Source organism: Poromitra crassiceps, assembly GCF_964638095.1.
Source record: "Poromitra crassiceps genome assembly, chromosome: 2".
NCBI lineage: Eukaryota > Metazoa > Chordata > Actinopteri > Beryciformes > Melamphaidae > Poromitra > Poromitra crassiceps.
The window spans coordinates 106,781,140-106,806,034 of record NC_139624.1 but is presented as its reverse complement, the minus strand read 5'-3'; the positions used below and the strand labels follow the sequence as shown (position 1 = coordinate 106,806,034).

The 24,895-nt window shown below is 42.7% G+C and overlaps 1 protein-coding gene across 1 annotated transcript in view; it reads left to right on the top strand.

Annotated features, from left to right (window-relative positions):
- LOC310772492 (cadherin-18) overlaps nucleotides 1-24,895 on the top strand; it is a gene marked incomplete at both ends in the record, with an annotated part of 175,127 nt that overhangs the window by 85,589 nt on the left and 64,643 nt on the right. Inside the window, 2 exons of the mRNA XM_083632312.1 lie at nucleotides 921-1,174; nucleotides 18,626-18,762. Coding sequence (XP_083488438.1) covers nucleotides 921-1,174; nucleotides 18,626-18,762 — 391 coding nt within the window. The remainder of the gene's footprint in view (nucleotides 1-920; nucleotides 1,175-18,625; nucleotides 18,763-24,895) is intronic.

The following is a 24,895-nucleotide window of genomic DNA, read 5'->3' as shown; positions in this document are numbered from 1 at the left end:
TGTAAAGTCAGCGCAGTATCTTGCATCAGTCACTTGCTATTTGGAAGGATGCTGATTGATGAATGCCTCATCATATTCAGCTGATTCCTGTGCTGCTCTGTGTTGCTGCTCTGTGTTGCTGCTCTTGCTGCTCTGTGTTGCTGCTCTGTGTTGCTGCTAGGTTGAATAGAAGCAGTCATGTGAGCCTGCAATGATTTTGAGTTTTGTTGTCATTTAGTCTCTGTTGTCTGTTTCAGTTACAGTGTGTTTGCTTCTCATCTTGCTTTAGTTTGGTTTGCTTGATTTTGACATCCTGGTGTGAGATGGTTCTTCTATGCAAATAAACTAAACTGAACTAAACTAAACTAAACATGCAGAAAACGTCTGAGGGACTGTTATTTTAAGACTATAAATATGAGCCCATGTTTGTTTCACTTACATCTGTTTTAGTACAGATTGTTTAAATTCTCTTTGTGTACATTTTATTTTGCTGCAGTTTAAGTATTGGACAAGTGATGACAATGAAAACAAAACAACACTAAAATATTAAAATATACAATATACAAATTTGCACAGGTGAGATTAAAATATATGTGTAACCTCCAAAAGAATAAGAAGAAGGGAAAAAAGCAAAGACAAAACTGAATTGGGTACAAACTAAGCTCACCACTTTATTTTGGTAGTCCAATATTGATACTCAATTTATTCAAAAATGACTGTGTCATTAAAAAGAGTTTAACACTGTACAATACTGTGGAGGGTTAATACTTAGGGTTAATTAGGGTAGGCAGCCAATAGTCAAGTGACACCTTGTTGAAAATCTACTGATTGTCACTTGATAGTTGAGTATCAACATCGGACTGTTCAAGAAGGCATCAACAACTAAACATGTTACTGTGAACTCTACCTGTTAATCTTCCTACGGTGCCTCTTGCCAACAGCCACTGAACTATGAGAGGAAGAAGACCTACACGCTGCACATCGAGGGGGTGAACGTGCACATGGATCCTCGTTTCTCCTACCTTGGCTCTTTCAAAGACACTGCCACCCTGAAGATCACAGTGGGCGACGTGGACGAATCGCCTATCTTCTCTATGGATTACTATATCATGGATGTTTACGAGAACGCCGAGGTGGGCAACCAGGTGGGCGCTGTGACCGCCCGGGATCCCGACAGCAGGAACAGCCCGGTCAGGTAAGACGCTCGTGACCTCGTCATCTCCTCTGCTGATTGAGTTTTAGAGTTTGAGTTTGACGAACATTTCTCTCCCTGCTCAGCAAATTATTATTCCTGGCTGGAGATGAACCGTTCTCCTGACAAATGTTTGTTTAACTAGAACTCCAATCTCCATCTCTTTTCTCTGCCTCATATCATTGTGCTGTCTTAGCACCTATAAAGCTCAATATTTGCAGCCTCGACCTTACACTCTCAAAGTTTTACGATGGGCTATGACTAGGAATGGGACGATAAATTGAAATTCCAAACAGGGGTGCAAACTAGACACCATAGGTGACAGTCACCTTTTTTCATCCCAAAATTGGCCACTTAAGTTAAGTGGTTCTATGTCTGCTCTGGTATCTGTCACCTTTTTCACTATCGCATCCCTTAATATATCGCAGTACAAAAATGTTAATATTTGTGAGACAGCTTGCTCATCTGCATTTCACAAGCTCTCCAATCCAAATTATATCATTTACGCTTTGTAATGACAGTTTTCAATTGTTTACATTCTAGCAAGCCAATGCAATCTCTGGAAAGATTTGTGGCTCAGAAATAATCATAATTATGTTTACTTATCTGTTTGTTTATTACACTAGGCATCTCGCGTGCTACGCATGCTCAATTCCTAGGCTCGCCCGCTGTGCGGGCTTGCCCACCCTGCAGCTCGCCGAGCTGGCCCTGCAGCTTGCATATGCTGTGCGGCTAACTTGCTCCCTCGCCCGCCCTGGAGCTCGCCCACGGGCTCACCTGCTCTTATGACATCACCGATGACCACTGCGTGTCGCATTATGCAGCTCTGCCGCTACGCGGCCTCGCCTGCTCTATGACATCACTGATGACATCATCACTGATGACATCATCACTGAACTCAGCCAGGAAGGATGACATTACTGATGACATCATCACTGATGACATCACATCATTAGGTAATTAGGGCAATCACCTAATTAAAAAATCCAGCTCCGTCAGGTCACCCGCATAGCCCAGGGGCGGAAGCCTTTGTCTCCGTCTGGTTCCTCCCTTCCTTCTACCTACTCAAGGGCTCATTATGCTTTCCGCATCAGCGAGGAACGCGAGTGTCCGCGCGGAAAAGTGACGTCAAATCAGCAGACACGCCCCTCCGCAAGGCTCCGTGTGGACGGTTTTCGCCTGGCCGTGCGCACCCCGAATTTTGTAACCACGCGGACACGGCTGGGCGGACAAAGTGGAGTTTTCAAGACTCGCGCTCAATTCTGCGAGCAGAAACCACACAGAGTATAAAAGCTCCACACGTTTCCTTGTCAGGATTCCGCGTCTCTCATTTCCGTGCGGCCGGCCAAAGTGTCAAGCATAATCCAGGCTTTATACTCCCAACACATATAGCCTCAGACTGATGACATCACTGATTACATCATCACTGATGACATCATCACTGAACTTTAGCCTCAGCCTTAGGGCAATTAAGCTTTTCCTTTCCTTCCCCCCCTCCGACACCCAAATCGAGGCTCGCATCTCTGCATGCCTCAAAGACATTGGTGACTGGATGTCTGCCCACCACCTCAAGCTCAATCTTGGTAGAACAGAGCTACTCTTCCTCCCAGGGAAAGACTGCCCTCTCGCAGATCTCTCCATCTCCATTGACAATACCACTGTGCTTCCCTCCCAAACAGCTAAGAACCTTGGGGTGATCCTTGACAACCAGCTGTCTTGCTCGGCCAACATAGCTGCGACAGCACGCTCCTGTAGGTTCTCCCTCTACAACATCCCGCAAAATCCGTCCCTTTCTCACAAGGGAAGCGACTCAACTCCTGGTCCAGTCATTTATCATCTCCTGCCTGGACTACTGCAACGTGCTCCTGGCCGGCCTACCTGCCGCCGACATCCGACCGCTATAGCTCATTCAGAACGCTGCAGCCCGTCTGGTATTCAACCAACCCAAATTCTCTCATGTCACTCCCCTCTTCCGGGACCTTCACTGGCTTCCCATCTCGCATCAAATTCAAGACACTAGGTACTGGCCTACAGGGCAGTACACCAGACAGCTCCTCTGTACCTGCAATCTATGGTCAGGTTCCAAACCTCTCACCGCTCCCTTCACTCCTCCACTCCTCCACTAGTGTAGGACGCCTCGCCCCTCCTTCGCTATGGGAGCTAAAAAGTCGCTCATCCCTATCGCGACTCTTCTCATCCCTGGCACCTCAATGGTGGAATGAGCTTCCACCTTCAGTCAGGATGGCTGAATCACTGCCGATCTTTCGGAAAAGACTAAAGACACACCTTTTCATGCTCCCTTCTTGAACTAACTTCTTTCTCTCTCTAAAAAACAAAAACAAAAAAACTATTTACCACTATTCCTTCAGTTGTAGTTGTCATAGACTGTGTTGCATAGTTGATTGCTCTATTGCTGACAAAAATGTGTTATTGTAAGTCGCTTTGGATAAAAGCGTCTGCCAAATGACATAATGTAATGTAATGTAATGTAATTAGGGCAATTAATCTGCTCTAATTAAAAAATCTGTCTCCGTCGCACATAAAACGGCATAGCTCTGGCCAGCACAAAAATGTAAACAAACAGAGAGAGAACAAACATTGCCCACATGCTCCCTTTTATAATAAGCATAGGATAGCATTGTATCACGGTTGTATTGAATTATTAACTCTGCATCTTGTATTGAATCGTACTGTATTGTGAGATAAGCAGATTGCCCCACCAAAACACATGGGTTGGATAGAGAATCCTACAGGTGGAAATAGGATGGCTTTGAACTTTTGTCTCAAGTCATACTGATGGATTTACAGATAGCACTGTAATAATAAGTATTTTGTCCATCCCCCAAACACTACCCTGCCCTACACTTCATATTCACACAAACAAACAAAACATCAAAAACATACATAACAAATCAATATGTATTTTTTTTCCAGCCTGATCAGACAGATGTTAATTTTGTATGAGATCCCTTAACCCTAGAACACTAACGTCAGTTAAAATCACACCATCACTAACGTCGGGTATATTTTCTTCTTTAAGATTTTTTTATTGCAAAGTATCAGTGATTTCATTCCACTTTGATACGTAAACAAGCAATAATTTCCCCCCCCTTTTTTCTTTCCTTTTTTAAACAAAAACAACACTATGTGGCCTACAACGTACAGTTATCTTTTGACGTCTTTTGCATCAATGGACAAGACAATTTATGCTGGTGGGAAAGAAAGAACCAACAGGTCAGGATCAGGGAAAAAGAAAGAAAAGTGAGAAAAAAGAGGTAGTTCACATAGCTATGTATCACTGTTACAGCATATTATGCAGGTCAACCCTCACCTCCTCCCGCCTTCAGACCCTTTAAGTGGCTCAACACCTGGTCTCCATGCCTTATCAAACACTTTACTTCTTCCTGCCATCTTGAATCTCTCCTTTGCAGATGAAGGATCTCACCCAACTCTCTCAACCACATCTCAAATGAAGGTACAGCATCAGATTTACGTTGGGTATATTTTACCCAATATAACATACCCCATAAAAAATACTTCTCATCAAAATATATTAAAGTACAACAATACATGGCAAATTGAGGTACTCTTCTTTTATTTTTCCCTATAAAATGTCACAAAAAAACGAAAAAAGGTATTGGACCCTGGATAAAACATCTGTAAAATTGGTGAAAAATTAGGGAATCCATAAAAAATAAAAAATAAATTGAGCTGGGAACTTGTTCTTCGGTCCACCCATTCCTGTGACATGTGAGCCTTGTCCGGTGAAGGCACAGTCTCCCTGCATCACTGACAACTGTGGGAGAGATAAACAAAAAATCTCAATTTTCGAGGAGAAAATTGACCATCTGACTATAAAATATTTTTGACCATATGAATTCCCATTGACATTACCACTAAGTAATATTTATTCATAACCATTACACTAAATAAGGATTACATGGAAATTCCAGGACCACTCTTAACTTACCTTGGTACAAAAATATTTTACTCTCAATCACTAAGTCGGGTGAAAATCACCCAAACATGTAGCCTGTAGAAAAAACCATGCATGGGAGCAGGGAAACATGCCTACCTTCGATGACGTCAGTGAGCAGCCTGAAGGTACCCAAGGACCCGCCCACCTCAGACAGCAGCAACACAATGAAAATCACATTAATTCAATTGTGTGGGTGAAAATCACCCGACGTTAGTGTTCTAGGGTTAAATAACCTTGGGCGATACAACTGCTTTGCACATTTGTATGCTCACTAAACACATGCTTTGTACTGTTGAAAAGCCATTGATATTAACCTAAGGCAGTAGATCAATCCTATAGCTTTTGCTCTGCACATGGTACCTTAGACTAATCCTATAGGTTTTGCTCTGCACATGGTACCTTAGACTAATCCTATAGGTTTTGCTCTGCATATGGTACCTTAGACTAATCCTATAGGTTTTGCTCTACACGTGGTACCTTAGACCAGTGGTTCTCAAATGGGGGTCCGCGGACCCCCAGGGGTCCGTGGCACTTTGCCAGGGGGTCCGCGAAAAGTTTACAAGTAAAAAAAAAAAAAAAAATGCTACATGTTACTTATTCCTTCTCAAACTACTTCCTACATGGTGCTAGTCTATCAAAATATCTTGGCTGTCATTGATTGTGTTGCATAGTGGTTTTCTGTACTGTTGACAAATTGTGATATTGTAAGTCGCTTTGGACAAAACAAAAGTGTCTGCTAAATGATGTAATGTAAATGTAATGTAATAAAAAAATAAAAAAATAAAAATAAATATTTTTTATATATATCTTTTTGGCCAAAAGATATGGCATATTCATCTGATGCATCCGTCAGATTCCAGCCCTCACACCGCTCCCTAGATTCACCCCTCCACTAGTGCTGGATGCCTCGCCCCTCCACCACTACATGTAGTCAATAGTCGCGCGTCCCATTCGAGACTTTTTTCGTCCCTGGCACCGACATGGTGGAACGAACTCCCTCCCTCGGTCAAAAATATATATATTTTTTTTTGCAAAATCTTCATAGTTCAACGAAAATAGTTTATGCTTTAAATCTAAAATGGTTCATGGATTACATTCTAATAACAAACCTATCAAATTAAAAGTCAAGCACGTTACCGTGGAAACAATTAAGCTTAGCCCAAAATCACAAATCAGAATGAGGGGGTCCCCGGTATATTTTCTATCTTGTAAGGGGTCCTTGGCTGAAAAACATTTGAGAACCTCTGCCTTAGACTAATCCTATAGGTTTTGCTCTACACATGGTACCTTAGACTAAGCCTATAGGTTTTGCTCTACACATGATACCTTAGACTCATCCTATAGGTTTTGCTCTACACATGATACCTTAGACTAATCCTATAGATTTTGCTCTACACATGGTACCTTAGACTAATCCTATAGGTTTTGCTCTACACATGGTACCTTAGACTAAGCCTATAGGTTTTGCTCTACACATGGTACCTTAGACTAATCCTATAGGTTTTGCTCTGCACATGGTACCTTAGACTAATCCTATAGGTTTTGCTCTACACATGATACCTTAGACTAATCCTATAGGTTTTGCTGTGCACATGGTACCAGACTAATCCTATAGGTTTTGCTCTACACATGGTACCTTAGACTAATCCTATAGGTTTTGCTCTGCATATGGTACCTTAGACTAATCCTATAGGTTTTGCTCTACACGTGGTACCTTAGACTAATCCTATAGGTTTTGCTCTACACATGGTACCTTAGACTAAGCCTATAGGTTTTGCTCTACACATGATACCATAGACTCATCCTATAGGTTTTGCTCTACACATGATACCTTAGACTAATCCTATAGATTTTGCTCTACACATGATACTTTACACTAATCCTATAGGTTTTGCTCTACACATGATACCTTAGACTAATCCTATAGGTTTTGCTCTGCACATGGTACCTTAGACTAATCCTATAGGTTTTGCTCTGCATATGGTACCTTAGACTAAGCCTATAGGTTTTGCTCTACACATGGTACCTTAGACTAAGCCTATAGGTTTTGCTCTACACATGGTACCTTAGACTAATCCTATAGGTTTTGCTCTGCACATGGTACCTTAGACTAATCCTATAGGTTTTACTCTACACATGATACCTTAGACTAATCCTATAGGTTTTGCTGTGCACATGGTACCAGACTAATCCTATAGGTTTTGCTCTACACATGGTACCTTAGACTAAGCCTATAGGTTTTGCTCTACACATGGTACCAGACTAATCCTATAGGTTTTGCTGTGCACATGGTACCTTAGACTAATCCTATAGGTTTTGCTCTACACATGGTACCAGACTAATCCTATAGGTTTTGCTCTACACATGGTACCAGACTAATCCTATAGGTTTTGCTGTGCACATGGTACCTTAGACTAATCCTATAGGTTTTGCTCTACACATGGTACCAGACTAATCCTATAGGTTTTGCTCTACACATGGTACCAGACTAATCCTATAGGTTTTGCTCTACACATGGTACCAGACTAATCCTATAGGTTTTGCTCTACACATGGTACCAGACTAATCCTACAGTATAGGTTTTGCTCTGCACATGGTACCTTAATTCATGACATTACGCTGAAGCAATTCCACGCTCGCTGGCGCTGCTTGTATTCATTTTAATTCCTTCCACGCCCTAAATTGACAGAATACGCTCGCTGTAATCTTGAAACTCCTCATGAAACGAAGCCGCTCTCATACATCAATAAGTTGCAATCCTCTGGTGGTATATTACATGTTATGGATGTGTGGTTTAGAGCCTTGTCGTTCAGAGCCTAGGGATTTCCTCAACAGCAGTGAGCAGAGAGACAAATTATGGACATATCTCTGTTTGGAAGAGGTGAGCCTGTACCTGCAGTGCTTCTTGATGAATGGTATATATCTTTTTTTTTTCTTTTTTCTTTTTTTCTTTTTTTAGGGGTGGGGGTAGAAATGAATCTGTGCTTCGGGTCAGAATGATAAGACTTTGTGAAAGATTTGCAGTAAACAAGAATGTAATCTCCATATGAAAGAGTCCCACTGCTGTCCTTGCGGGATGCCGTACATCAGTGCCAATGTTGACGGCGTAAAGGAGACGACAGCGGCAAGTGTTTGGCTGACATCCATTTGAACCCAGAAAAAAGCTCAACAACACAGCGGCGACTGCTCCTCCATGCAGCAGGGATCAGTGTTCTCTACTTGGTGCTCTTTGATCATGGTCATATCGGTTGTTTGCCGACATCTCCGATCAAATAGTTTTGAGGGTGTGTTTGAAGTGATGATTCATATGTTGATTTGATTTTGATATATCCGAATAGCCAAATAAAAGTCCTGATGCCTCGTTCCCCCCCCTGGAGTTCCCGCATGTATTAAGAAACACCTATGACAACTCCTTGCCCTGTTTACTATTTTGTATTACCATACAGCAATAGATTTGAGCATGCTGTTGCAGTCAGTGCTGTTTTTGAACCCCAACTTCAACCATTTCAGATAATTTTACCAAGCAGGGCACTTCATAAACTGCGATTTTGGCATTGCATATTTCTGTAAACGTAATTTAGCTAGTAGGAGATATCTTAAAATGTATTTGAACATGTTTGATGTTCAATGCAAGTGTATTAAATTGTTGTAGTTAACTTTTTTGTGTTGTACCCACTTTCAACCTGCCTTGTCTACTTCAGTTTATGATTTCCTACATTTCCCAGAATTACTTTGGACAACCTCCAGAGAATGTGTCTGTGCTGCAATGTGTAGGGAGAATGATAGAAGCCCTTGCTCTTTCATTCTGATAGGTGTCAGTGACGTTTACCATTGAGATAGCTGAATAGTTCTGCGCTATTGCAGCTGCTGGATATATGTCAACTTGACGTCAGGGTGTCTATGTTTAGCCAATTATCTGTGTGAATAAGAAGAATACACCAACAAACAACACCATATGGGCTAAGAAATGGAACATATACAGTACAGTCAATAGCTGTTTTTAACAGTGTTGAAGTATTCTAAGGTGGATTTTTCCCTAAATCCCCCCAACCCCATCAAACAAACAAACAAAAACTCCAGCCTTTAGTTGTTAACAGAATGCCTGCTTAGCACTTGAATGCAAACTCTCACTTTGGCTGCTGAAAAGTCTTTACTGAGCATTTAATAAACCTTGACAGCATAATCCCTGCAAAAAAGATTTTTTCATTATGTCAGATGAATGAAATCCTGGCATTAGATCTCTATATCATTTCCCTCTCGCATTTTCCACATCAAGTGAAAATTGTCGACTTATATCACTCAGGAGACTGAATGCTGGATTAAAGGTGTAAATAGGCCATTAAGAGAGAAATTAGGGAATACACAGTCAGTGTTCATTTCATGCCTCTTGACTCATCATGAGAAGAGCAGCTGAACGCATTTCTACTCCTTATTGTACCGGCTGGCGGCTTTTCTTCTATTTTAATAACTGGGCTCGGCTGGAAAACCATTATAGCAGTGGAAACATTGAGCATCGCCATACTTTTGTCATTATAAAATATTCAAGATAATTGCTCTTGACTTAGAAATATGTGTTTTGAGAAAAATTTTAAGCCCAAAGTGCATGTAAAAGCAGTGGGGATGCTTGTTTTCATGTGTTAAGGTCGGTACAAGACTATGAACATCAAGGAAGCCTAAGGCCGTGTGACCATCTAGCGTCTTTTTCCAACCGTTAAACGCTGGGAGTACGCTGGGAAGCGCTGATCTCAGCGCACAATATACAACTGAAGCAGTCTGAAACTAACGTTAGTTCAGTGCGGTAGTAGCTTGATAGCTGACAGCTATCATTAGCAAACAACACACATACAGTGATTTAGCTCAACACTCACCAGAAATATTAAGTGTCTAGCCAATCTGCTCCCACAATTGAGCCTTTCTGTCTCTGTTGCGATAGTTTCTCCATATGATTAGTTGCCAGAAAAGGAGCACCCGACACCAGCGTCTTTCTGAAAAGTTAAAATATTTTCAGCTGGAAGCGCTGGGAGTCGGGCGCACAAAAACGCCGGAGCGCTCTGAAAATAGACGCTGGGCGCAGCGCACTTTCTCTAGACGTCCGTGTGCGCCCGCATACGCTCTCCCCCCATTGGAAACAACTGAAAATAGACGCCGGAGCTGATGAAAAGACGCACATATCAGAGAGAGTGCGTGTTAGCAGCCTGGGGCGGCATTTTGTAATTGTTTTCAATGAGAGTGAAGCTTTTTGCTCGCTGCTCACGTTTTTCCGGCTCTATACATCCCGCGTTTTTTGCAGGAGTGCCCTGAACGCCCTGAAATGTCATTTGCCTTTTTTCTTCTTCTCTCCATTGTCCAATCAGATGAATTAATAGATGTTTAAATACCGATTAGGCTAAGGACAGTGATTCGGTGGTTGCCTAGTAACAACGAACAAAGAAGAAGCAGCAAGCTGCTCTTTTTTCAAACTGTAGGCTTCAACAAAAAAGGCAGTAGTGCGCCTTGTGTTTGCAAAAGGCACTCTGTCTAAGTCTGTCCCCTTTGGAGCACTGCTCCTGCAGCTTTCTGAGGCATTACAGATTTGATTTACTGTCATGGCTGTGAATTTCATCTACCATGCCCTCATAGGAATGAGGCCAGATCAGAAACTAGACCTAGATCTGTCCAAAGAGTGTTCACAAATAATTCTTAGATGGCATCGGGTAGTGCAGCAATAGATTCCCTGCCTACCAACATGAGGGTCGCAGGTTCGAGCCCCCGTGTGTTACCCCCCGTGTTGCTTGGTCGGGCATCCATACCGGCACAATTGCTGTGTGTCGGAAGCCAGATTAAAGGGGCACACCACCTAAAAACAATGCGCACATTATTTTGCACATGATCTCACACATATCCAAAAACTGTAAACATGCACAAATGACATCACTAGTTCACAACTTAACACAATTCAACTCTCAATAACTGTCAAAGTAAATGAATGTCTGCAAAACGGTTTACAGTTTTTGGATATGTGTGATATGTCCAAAATAACTTGATTATAAAAAAAATAGTAGTGTTTGTGTTTGTTTTAACCTGCTTGAGTACTTGCTGCTTGAGTGCTTCCTGGAGTAACAAAAGAGCAGATTTTACCGCAGGACTGTTATAGGGTGTCGAGTCGATCACAGGAAAACACGCTAAATTGGCTTTGAAGTTGGCTACACACTGGCAAACACGACCCCATGACAGCTTAAGGGACTGACACACCAGAAATACTTGAAAGGACTAGCGGCAACTAGATGCCGAAAGATACATCACCTCATGTCTCCTGTGTTGATACATCGCCTCCAACACGTTCTCACTCCGAGCACGTAGCATATTGACGCTTTGTCCCGTCCCTTGTGCGTCACTTGTTACTAATATGGTACCCTTGAGCGACACATGAAACGACTTGGGCTTTCCGACTAAACTCAATGCAAACCCATGGAAGTCATCTTTGACGCTTATGGCAACTGCTCCCCCATTAGCCTAACTGCTCCCCCATTAGTCAACTGCTCCCCCATTAAGGTCTGGAGGGAGGTTAGGTTTAGGCGTGGGGGGTGGGAGAAGTTAGGTTTAGGGTTAGGGTCTGGGGGAGGTTAGGTTTAGGCATGGGGGTGGGAGAGGTTAGGTTTAGGGTTAGGGTCTGGGAGAGGTTAGCTCCTCCAGACCCCTAATGGGGGAGCAGTTGACTAATGGGGGAGCAGTTAGGCTAATAGGGGAGCAGTTGCCATAAGCGTCAAAGATGACTTCCATGGGTTTGCATTGAGTTTAGTCGGAAAGCCCAAGTCGTTTCATGTGTCGCTCAAGGGTACCATGTTAGTAACAAGCGACGCACAAGGGACGGGACAAAGCGTCAATATGCTACGTGCTCGGAGTGAGAACGGGTTGTCACCTCATGTCTCCTGTGTTGATACATCACCTCATGTCTCCTGTGTTGATACATCACCTCATGTCTCCTGCATGTGTTAATACATCACCTCATGTCTCCTGTGTTGATACATCACCTCATGTCTCCTACATCACCTCATGTCTCCTGTGTTGATACATCACCTCATGTCTCCTACATCACCTCATGTCTCCTGTGTTGATACATCACCTCATGTCTCCTGCATGTGTTGATACATCACCTCATGTCTCCTGTGTTGATACATCACCTCATGTCTCCTGTGTTGATACATCACCTCATGTCTCCTGTGTTGATACATCACCTCATGTCTCCTGTGTTGATACATCACCTCATGTCTCCTGCATGTGTTGATACATCACCTCATGTCTCCTGTGTTGATACATCACCTCATGTCTCCTGTGTTGATACATCACCTCATGTCTCCTGTGTTGATACATCACCTCATGTCTCCTGCATGTGTTGATACATCACCTCATGTCTCCTGTGTTGATACATCACCTCATGTCTCCTGCATGTGTTGATACATCACCTCATGTCTCCTGTGTTGATACATCACCTCATGTCTCCTGCATGTGTTGATACATCACCTCATGTCTCCTGTGTTGATACATCACCTCATGTCTCCTGCATGTGTTGATACATCACCTCATGTCTCCTGCATGTGTTGATACATCACCTCATGTCTCCTGCATGTGTTGATACATCACCTCATGTCTCCTGCATGTGTTGATACATCACCTCATGTCTCCTGTGTTGATACATCACATCATGTCTCCTGTGTTGATACATCACCTCATGTCTCCTGTGTTGATACATCACCTCATGTCTCCTGTGTTGATACATCACCTCATGTCTCCTGTGTTGATACATCACCTCATGTCTCCTGCATGTGTTGATACATCACCTCATGTCTCCTGTGTTGATACATCACCTCATGTCTCCTGCATGTGTTGATACATCACCTCATATCTCCTGCATGTGTTGATACATCACCTCATGTCTCCTGCATGTGTTGATACATCACCTCATGTCTCCTGTGTTGATACATCACCTCATGTCTCCTGCATGTGTTGATACATCACCTCATGTCTCCTGCATGTGTTGATACATCACCTCATGTCTCCTGTGTTGATACATCACCTCATGTCTCCTGCATGTGTTGATACATCACCTCATGTCTCCTGTGTTGATACATCACCTCATGTCTCCTGTGTTGATACATCACCTCATGTCTCCTGCATGTGTTGATACATCACCTCATGTCTTCTGTGTTGATACATCACCTCATGTCTTCTGTGTTGATACATCACCTCATGTCTCCTGTGTTGATACATCACCTCATGTCTCCTGTGTTGATACATCACCTCATGTCTCCTGTGTTGATACATCACCTCATGTCTCCTGTGTTGATACATCACCTCATATCTCCTGTGTCTCCTGCATGTGTTGATACATCACCTCATGTCTCCTGTGTTGATACATCACCTCATGTCTCCTGTGTTGATACATCACCTCATGTCTCCTGTGTTGATACATCACCTCATGTCTCCTGTGTTGATACATCACCTCATGTCTCCTGTGTTGATACATCACCTCATGTCTCCTGTGTTGATACATCACCTCATATCTCCTGTGTTGATACATCACCTCATGTCTCCTGTGTTGATACATCACCTCATGTCTCCTGCATGTGTTGATACATCACCTCATGTCTTCTGTGTTGATACATCACCTCATGTCTCCTGTGTTGATACATCACCTCATGTCTCCTGTGTTGATACATCACATCATGTCTCCTGTGTTGATACATCACTTCATGTCTCCTGTGTTGATACATCACCTCATGTCTCCTGCATGTGTTGATACATCACCTCATGTCTCCTGTGTTGATACATCACCTCATGTCTCCTGTGTTGATACATCACTTCATGTCTCCTGTGTTGATACATCACCTCATGTCTCCTGTGTTGATACATCACCTCATGTCTCCTGTGTCGGGGCCAAAAAGTTGCATTTGAACACACCGCAAACACGACAGCCGACAGGCAACTAGCACGTACGTTCTGCGCCTGCGAACTTGGCAGATTTTCAACCCGCTTTGTATCATGATAATCTTGGTAGTATAAAGCAGATGGACAGTATGGACAGTGCTTACCTTTCGGTATATGTTTTCTGCATCGAGTAAACACTGCTCTCTTGAATACTCGATTCTGATTGGTCAATCAACAAGATTCACCGGTCATTATTTCTCGACAACCGACCGCTGCTCTGCCACACCTGGATTAATCAGTTGATAAGAGCCTTTTGTCAACACTACTAATTAGGCCAACCAGTTGCAGCTGTGGTGTCTTGTGTGCCAATTACGAATGAAACCGCTTTGTTGTTGAAAACGCTATTAAAAAGTCTATTTGAATAATTATTTTTGTCAGATTATTGAATGATTTAGTTGTAGGCCGTGTTCTAAGCGGGATAATGTATAGTGAGCCGGTGATTACTGGAAATAATGACCTTCAGGTGAATGATTAAGCCCTCCGCTGCGCGTCGGGCTCAATCATTCACCTGTCGGTCATTATTTCGCCAGTAATCACCGGCTCACAATACATTATCCCTTACTTAAGGCTCTTGATGTGATTCTCTGTGATGCGTAACTCGTCATTCTGTACAGGAAGGGCCTGGAATAAACTGCGGAGCTCTCGGTGCAGGAAAACATGAAGACAAGGTCAACGCTGCCCATCTGCATAATTACTGACATTCTAATGATACAAAGCAGGTTGAAAATCAGCAAAGCCTCCCTTTAAATACAAAGTAGCGTTTGCCTACTATTTTGCTCACTTAAATGGTTTCGTAATATCCACCTTATTTCTAGATGCCATGATGCCTTACGTGAATGAAATATGGGTGCTAAGCCCCGCTGTAATCCTCCCAAACCAGTGTATTTATTGTGACAAGCAACTTTTTTTTTCCAGCGTGGGAGTTTTAACGAGGAAATGCGCAAGCTGCAACAATGAGTCACGTTCTAAAGTGGACCTTGCACCCATAATTATTTTACATTCAAAAATAAGGTGGATATAGCTACTTCTAATCGAGAATATGTCTGATAAAAAGTTGCAAATGACACTGCCCTGCCGTATGTCAGCCTTTAGCTGGTCTTTTGCTGAAAGGAAGAGGCGGAGCCGCGGAGGTGAACAATAAGGAGAAGCTGCACTAAATGTGACATCATACAGCGAGAGGCTCGGGGGACTTTCCCAAAGGCACGTCGTTGTGAAAATATCCGTGTTTTGGAATTATCAGGTGAGAGAAAGTTGGAAAATGAGCAGAGCGTTTTGTGTGCCCTCGCTACCCCTGACCACTCAGCGTTTCTCTCACCAACGACCCGGCCAGAAAAGCCGCAGACAAGCTGGCGTCAAAGCAGACTAGAGCCTACGGTGCGGGACACACTGCAAAATAGTAGAGTGACAGACGCCCAGACATGGCCGACAGCCAACTGTTGGCTTGGTGTGTCTGGGTTTAAGTTGAGTAAAACAAGCCATCATAAGTTTCTGCAAATACAATATTTGCAAGTCTGCTGAACCATCACAGCTCTGGTGTTTCCCCCATTCTGACCTTTGAAATGTACATTTGAGGCATTTCACTGTCACTATTATTCAGTGAGTGACTGCCAATGAGTGAGGAGGTAGAGGCCTAGCGGCAACCTCCGGGGCTGCAAAATGTATTGTAAGTATTAGTGCAAAAACTGCAGTTCCTTGAATAGCCGCTTGAGGCTGGCTGCAAAACTGAGTCAATACACATAGACCCACATGTTGAAATGCAAAATGTTAACTCACCCATTGACACAGTCTATGGCTGCAAAAAATAAGTCTAATTGTATATGGAAGTCTATGGGGAAATGGTCCAACTTCTCCCTTCATTTATTAACTCAGTAAACACTTTGCTAATGAGTCCAAACAGCTGAAGATAACCTGTGCACAGCAGTGCTTCTCTCCTGGGTGCCGGCTGGTGCAGTGTGAATCACAGTGAACCAAAAAATCAATCTTCCCGCACACACCAGGATATTAGGACAAATTACACTAAAATAAGAAGGACTCCTTCTTTTTTTATTACTATTATTTTTTTCCATATTTTCTCCCCAATTGTACTTGGCCAATTTCCCCCTGCTGCCCTGGTCGTTGCTCCACCCTCTGCCGATCTGGGGAGAGTGCACCTATGATGCACGACTCTGCTACCCACCCCCCCCCCCATTATTATAATGATACTACAGAAGAAAAGAAGGTCACTTAACACTGACTATCAGAACACATTATCACGACTGTTGAAGCCATTACCTGCATATTCCAATTCCAACCCAATATACAGTAGCTACATGCAACTGCTTCAATCACCTACTTCATCCGTTATTATTCATGATGTCAGTTTAGTTGAGTTGGGGAAATTTTCCATATCTGCGCTCTAGAAATTCTTTAGAAAACCCACAAATCAATTCACTATAAAGGCTACATTTTAAACACCTGTTGGACCAGCGGTGGATAGGTCAGTTGGCGATAGTAGCCTATCAATTGACAATGTTTGATGTTAAATTATTTCAACTGCGCATTGAAGCTGTGTTGGGTATCCTGCGCGAGCCGTGCAATTACACAGCTGAGGCTCTGAGCTTCCAGTTCATAGCTCGCCTGATCCAGAGCAGAGGATTTGATCTGTTACAGCTCCCAAATCACATGTCGAAAATATGGACTCGTTAACAGTGCGTCGGAATGCATCGGGAACTTCGTAGTGAGACAGAATTCTGTGCGTTATGGAGTGGAGAAAAGTGTTTGGCAAAACAAAACAAACTCTGAGCTGGTGAGATTGTTTTAGCATGTCGTGAATGCAGAGTGTATGGAGAGCTGTTTTAGCATGTCGTGAATGCAGAGTGTATGGAGAGCTGTTTTAGCATGTCGTGAATGCAGAGTGTATGGAGAGCTGTTTTGGGTGCAACAGCATTGGCCTTGACCTCAGAATTGTATAATCTCACGTGTTTTGCTCTGTGATGGCCACTATCTCTCTCTCTCTCTCGCTCTCTCTCTGCCTCTCTCTCTCTCTCTCTCTCTCTCTCTGCGTGTGTGCATACCTGCTTGTCTCTTTTCTCTTGGAGTGAAAAGTGGTAGAAAACGCCGCTCCGGTGTGTTCCGGCAGGACTACACCCCTGTAATTAAGGGCTTGCCCCGAGTTAGTGGTGGGAATCAATCCCATGCTGTCCCGCTTCCTAAGCACACATGCTAACCGCAACACCAAGAGCTAGCTCCCTTGGCGGAGCTGGTTAACGGGCCTTTATACTGGGGAGTGAGTTTACTAACCAACAACTCGCTACCACTCGGGACTGGCGAGGACTCTGATTCACTCGGTTATACTCACCCCCCTAAACTCACTCCACACCTACTGGGCATGCATCCGGGTCACGGCACCAATAAGGGCATGCCGAGGGGTGGAGGTGGGATTTGTGACCCCACTCCCCACACCAAGACAGCTAGCTCTCCTTGGAGGAGCTGGTTAACGGGCCTTTTATTTATACTGGGGAGTCAGTTTAACCAACAACTCACTCATTCGTTCATTTACATTAGTTATTGGGGGGGGGGGGGGGGTACGGTGGCGCAGTGGTAAGCGCTGTCGCCTCACAGTTGGAAGGTCCTGGGTTCGATTCTCGCCTGGGACACTGTGGGTGCTGTGGTTGTGTTCCCCCCCATATCTTCAGTGCCCACTGCCCAGAGTGGGTTATCTCGTCGTAAAGGGGCTTTCTCTCTGTGTGGAGTTTGCATGTTCTCCCCGTGCTCCCCCAGGGGGTTCCTCCGTATATAACCCCCCCACTAAAAACATGCAGAAGATCAGATCATCATCGTCATCCGACCAGTGACGACAACATCCGAAGTTGGTCCCCGGGCGCTGTACGAGAAAGCGACCACTGCTCCTGGCCTGCCCCTCGGAGGAAAGGACATGCCTGGATGGGTTAAATGCAGAGGACACTTTTCACCGGCCACCGTCATGAGTGTGTTGTGGCCGCATGCATGTGTTGTGGTGTTCGTGTGACAATAAAAGACGGGCTTGTCCGTTACGAGAGTTTTTTTTTTATTGCAGAAATCAAGTCAAGTTCAATTTTATTTATACACATTTCATACATAAAGGAACACAATGTGCTTCATAAAGCCAAGAGCAACACATGTATAATAAAATAAGAGCATGCAGGTCATCATACATAAAAACATGCACAGTATCTACACACACACGCGCGTGCATGCACACGCACGCACGCACGCGCACGCGCACACACACACACAGAGGACATAGGCAATTTAAAGTACCGTACATATTAATTCAAGTTAAATAGCAGCAAGTATTTGCTCTAATAAATAAACAAACAAACAAATAAATAAATAAATAAATAAATAAATGCTCCAGTATGCAATCTGGAGCTAATTGTTGATTATCCCTCGTAAATACTTAATCTATGACTTTATCCACCGCTATGCTGTTTGCAAAGTCTGGAGTGACTCCATGCACATATACAGATCTCCTGCATTTCCTCTGTGAATAGGTATTTCATGGACAGCCAAGAGGAGGGAGTCAGATACTTCAACATCGACGAGGACAGCGGAGTCATCCGGACCACGCAGCCTCTGGACAGAGAAGACATGCCTTGGCACAACATCACTGTGATGGCCTCGGAGGTTGGTAGGTACCCAGGTTGCCTTCCAGAAACCAAATGTTTACAAGTGGCCTGCGAAATGTTTGCTGCATGGCTCAAATTGAATACACCAGCTGTGCTTGTTTGTGTGTTTGTTTGTGTGTGTGTGTGTGTGTGTGTGTCTGTATGTGTGCAGGCATAGCCTACTGTATGTGAAGGCAGAATGGTTTGTTTGCACGTCTGTCTGGAAAGTCTGGAAAAATAATGAAAAGGAATTGATCGTTTCTACGCTAGGTCTTCAAAAGTCTGCAAACATGTCCATGTAGGGCAGTGTGTCTGTGTGCTTTGAGCTGCGCATGACTCAGCTGCAGCCACACTGATCCATCAGAAAGGAGAGGTTTCTGTCTGTTGAGTCGTTCATGGGCTACAGGCACGTGCACACATAGACATGAAAGGGGGCTTGAGCTGCCCTGCCTTTTTTTCAGTCTGTAAAAAGTGATTTTTTTTTATTAAAAAAAAAAATTATAATACATTTTTCATTTTCATTCCAACAACACATGAACAAAACAAACAGCTCAGACACATGAAAAAATAAAATAAAAAGTGCCCTTTCCTGACCATGAATGCATTTCTAATGGTGCTTTGTATGGAAATTGCCCTTTCCATGCCGTCACTGAAGGCAGCATTCAAAGAGAAATGCCTTTTCCGAGCTCTCTTGGCCTTGAATGCACCATTTGTAATAGGCCTCTGCATGGAGCAGTGTTTTTCTAAACCGCCCCTGAAGGCACCAACCCAAAAATGAACCCAAAAATGAATGAATAAATAAATACATAAATAAATAAACCACCCAATAAATAAATAACCAAAATATAGGGAACAAATGCAGAATTGTTGCTCTTGAAAATTGGAAAGGGATGTTGTGTTGTTGAATCAGCAAAAAATAAAAAAAATCTAATACACCTTATCTAAATCTTCTGTCTTGCTTTTTAGAATTATGGTTAAAATGCATGGTATATTACAAGCCTCACTCAGTATCGTTCAATGTTTCTGCCTGTGTTGCTATCTGTTGTAGTACAACAACCTAAAGGGAGAAAAGGAGCAAATAAATATTGATGCTTAAATGATTTCACAACAGTATTGCAACAGCATGCAACTTTTATATACTAATATTATTCAGTTATGGAGTTATTTTTCCGTGACAAGTCTCATCCTAAAATGAGATATTCCTCTAAATCTGGTTAAAATCGGAATATTTAAAATGAGTTATACCCCTAAATTGGCCTTCAAATTGCCTCAAATTTCCGCCGCCGCCCTCCGGACGGCGGCTGTAGTGCCCTTTTATGAATTTGAGCCCCTGCCCCTCTAATGTTCTCTGCACGTCCCTGATGGGCTATATCTTACGCCTAAGTCTTAGTGAAAAACACATATTTGCAATTTCTAGCATTCAAAATCTCCCTTTTCTTCAATTAATGACCACTGGGTTGCTGAAACACATCCTTTGATGCACTGACCCAGTGGAAATTAAAAGGAAGGTGTTTCCGTAGGCAAGTGTCTCTTCAGCTGGTTCAGCTGAACCACCTTCAGCTGGTTCTACTGGCTGCTGGCTCTCATGACCTGTGCTGCCCACAGCGTCTCTTACACTGACAATTTGAAGCTCTTCTGGGAGCATAGATAGTGATTTAGAAACAATGGCATATTTGGCTGGGGGCAATACACTCAGGTCGAGGTGTTCCTCTCTGCCAAAACATTTCCTTGACGTTCACTCGTGGTGACCAGCACCACTGCTACTGACATCCCCAGGGGCCTAGCGCCAGTCTAACAAGTACCTACATTTAGCAACAACAACAAAAATGTGAATCCCAAAATTGAAAACCCTACCATAGTATCAAACGAACAGATATCCAAATAGTCTAATATTCGGGTCGAGCCCTGCAAACATGAAGAGATATCGTGGTTCAGCCTCAATGCATATGACAATAACAGTAACCCATACGTCTTCATGTCCAGTCCAGAAATTACCATATGGATGTGGTGAATATGAACGTTCGGAGTTTCCAAATTGCTGTAATTCATTGCTTAAGAGAGAACTCAGAGAAGATGTCCAAAACGGAGAGTTGGGCTTCTAAACAAGATGTTTTAAAGATTCAAAGTCAGTAAACCCTACACACTAACATCTAATTTTTGTTGAACAAAATCACTTTTCTTTAAACAATTTTAAAGTAAAACCAAATGTATGCCAAGAAAAACCATCTTAACTACTATAAAACTAGAGATTAGATAGATTCGCCTAAATTGTCCATATCTTTCAGCCCTAATATGGTCTGGAATTTTGGCAAGGGAAACATGTAGGAACATTTACTCAAGACGAATCCCATTTGTCGATCAGTTTGTTCTGTTCTCAGTCTGATTGTATCAAACCTATTAGCCTTTCCTTAGCCTTCATTTGTAAAGATAAATAAATAAAGATTTGCTAATAGTTCCAGCATTCTCAGAGGTACTCCTGTCTGAGAAGAGGCAGTGGAATATGCATTCATTCAATATGCTTTGAGAAAATCACTAAATGTAATAAATTATATAATTATAAATGTAATCAAATATCCTTATCTCCACCTACTGGCATACACAGAATTAACATTTGTTTTCATGGCATGTTTTACTTATATTCTACAGCTTAACAAACTGTAAGAGAAAGGATGAGTCATAATAAACAGATGGCATACTTTTGTGCAAGCAACCAAAGGAGGCCGTCAAGAATCAGCGTCCGTATATACCAACCAGTTCTTACAAGAAGAATCAGCATCCGTATCAGTCTCCATTATATTCCAACTAGATCTTACAAAGACAGAGAAGAAGAATCAGCATCCGTATCAGTCTCCATTATATTCCAACTAGATCTTACAAAGACAGAGAAGAAGAAGCAGCATCCGTATCAGTCTCCATTATATTCCAACCAGATCCTACAAAGACAGAGGAGAACAATCAGCATCCATATCAGTCTCCATTATATTCCAACCAGATCTTACAAAGACAAAGAAGAATCAGCATCCGTATCAGTCTCCGTTATATTCCAACCTGATCTTACAAAGACAGAGAAGAAGAATCAGCATCCGTATCAGTCTCCGTTATATTCCAACCTGATCTTACAAAGACAGAGAAGAAGAATCAGCATCCGTATCAGTCTCTGTTATATTCCAACCAGATCTTACACAGACAGAGAAGAAGAATCAGCATTTGTATCAGCCTCCCTTATATTCCAACCAGATCTTACAAAGACAGAGAAGATCACTCTTCCTTTGTCCAAAGATCTTGTTTATAGCTGCAAGCTAGGAAGACATAAACTTCTACTGCATTCAATTTCTGTGTCACAGCAGAACGCTATGTACACATTAAATAATAACAGCTCTAAAGGTTCATAGACTCTGTCCATATTTGTTATTTATTTTCTTATCTATTTTCCTGGTAAGATAACAAGGCATCCTAAGGGGATCTCAAAGCCTGTAGGTTTAAATTCATATACTGTAAAATTGCAGTCAAAATCAATATCAGCAGTAAGACACGTCCATAAAAAAGGGGATGCCGATGGATCTAAAGGGCACACTTTCATCTTATCTGGAGTGTTTAAACTGCACAAAATATTTACAACTGAAGCAGTCTAATCCAAAGGTGGTCCATTGTCTTGCTCAAAGACACTTGGCCAGGACACGAGTGTTGATGGACACACATTGACTCAGTCTAATTAGCCCACATTCCACAAACTACTAATTTTGAAACCACAGTTATTTATCGAGAAGGAACACGTCAATTTGAAGAATCATAGTGTGGTGTGGTCTGGGAGAACTCTTCACATGTCGCTGCTACATTGTTGGTAATGAGCCAAAGTAGGTCGAAAACGAGTTCTGCGGGTATTTTGAGTGATTTGGTTACTTTCATTTCCATAGTACATCATCGTAAATAATTATTTTCATAAAACAAAAGGGAAAGTATTTGTATCATTTTGGTGGAACGCCACTGTAGAAAATATATAATGTGTAATGTTTAAAGCATTTTTTTTACTTACACGTTTTACTTTTAGATACAGAACAGATTAAAATACTCATAACTTTTGATCTGTCAGAGCTATCTCAGTCATTCAAAAACGTATATAGGAGAGAGTTTCTAATGTTATGGAAATGTTAAAAAAAAATCTTGCAGGATGAGGTTAGGCGCGCTTCACCAAACAGCCCAGCAGGCTGGTCCGGTGCTCTCAGAGGGCAATCTTACGGAGGCTTCAGATGGATATCCAAAAGGAGACTGGAGCACACGGATCAAATGTATAAAGGTTTCTTTATTGACTTAAAAAAAATCATTTCACCATGTGAAGGTTCTGCAGGCCAACACCATACAGCAAAATGTTGTAATGTCTTTGTTAACAGTGATATCATGAACACTATTCGCATTTGAACAGAGCCCAATACCAGGTGAGTAAATAGTGAAATTAACAATTAGTGTGTGGAGAATAATTTGCATATTGATTAGAACGTGTTCAAATAGTTTAGAGTGTATTTTTCATTATAATCAACTTCCAAATCAAATTAGTTCCAATTGTTTCAATGTCCTTTCCTTTTGGGAGTATGTTGAAAATTAATTAAATCAATGCAGGCCCCGTTGACTTCAAGAACTCCTATCAGGTAACTTGGTTAATTTGTAATCGCAATAAGGGCAAATCCCTTGCCAACAGAACAGACAGAGGTGCTGCATGCTAATGTTTCCTTATCTCACCTCTCCTTAGTATTCAGGGATACAGTTGCACACCAAAATACATACTCTCAAAAGGCAGAATGATAAGTTTTTACCAAGTACATTGTAAATTAAAAAGCACAATCTTTCTAGAGCTGTCCATAGCTGCTTGGTGCATCCCTGTAGGACAGTCCTCCCTGATAAGAGCCATGTGCAATGTTCAAACCTCCTTCATGGGTTTAGGGGCCTCCACAGAACACTCTGTGCACAAGATAGAGTAAATAAGAATATAAGAACATTAATTTAATGTAGAGGTTGCTGCACCTGCTTGATTTTTCCCTACCCGTGGACATTTTGTTTAAATAATTATTTATCCGTGGAGTGTTTTGCTGAGAGCGCATGCTATTTTTCAGCACTGCCCTGCTTCACACTCACACCTGGAAGCTGCCCGGTAAGGCCAGCGTCTTCAGCTAGCAGTCACTGCTGCGCTGGGGCCGCAGCGGCACTTTCACCAGACTTGCCCCACCACATTCACCACCAAGGATCTGAGGAAACGTGGCTTTGCTGGCTAAACTGATTCAGACGTGTCTTGTGTTAGCGAGGCCGTATTGGCTTGTTTGAATTTCAGAAGTGAAATATTTCAAGGGCGTCTGGGTAGTGCAGCGGTAGATTCCCTGCCACGAGGGTCGCAGGTTCGTGCCCCGTGTTACCTTAGTCGGGCGTCCATACAGGCACAATTGGCCGTGTCTGCGGGTGGGAAGCCGGATTAAGGGTATGTGTCCTTGTCGCTGCACTAGTGGCCTCCTCTGGTCGGTTGGGGTGCCTATTCAGAGGGGGAGGGGAACTGGGGGGAGTAGCGTGATCCTCCCACGTGTTATGCCCTACCGGTGAAACTCCTTGCTGTCAGGTGAGAAGAAGCAGCTGGCCACTGCACATGCATCAGAGGAAGCATGTGCTAGTCTACAACTCTCCCAAAGGGGGTGGAGCAACGACTGGGACAGCAGGGGGAGTTGGCCAAGTACAATAATAAAAAAAGAAGAAATAATAGTTCTAAAAATATTTACCCCCTTAAAAGCAAAATACACTGGCCTTTCAACTTTTCTAAAACAATCTTGCTCTACCATGTCAAAACCTCAAATACAGCTAATCAATGAGCAGCACTGTTATGTTTTTCTTCATATTCCTTCAAATGTTTCAAGAAGCACGTGAGTTACAAGAATCAACCAATCAAAATTGTTGTTGATTGGCTTGTGAATGATAGCTTTTACTTTATAGCTCAACAGATGCAGCGTGCAGTAGGGGTTTGATTTCAACTGAGCTCGCCCTATCTCATATGTGCTGTTACGTAACGGATGTCAACTTGCTAACAAAGCAAAAGGTGCTGCTTAACTTCACTGATTCACGGGTGCTTAAGAAAATCATATTTGTATGTACAGCATATGAATGCAGCGTCTGTGTGTAATT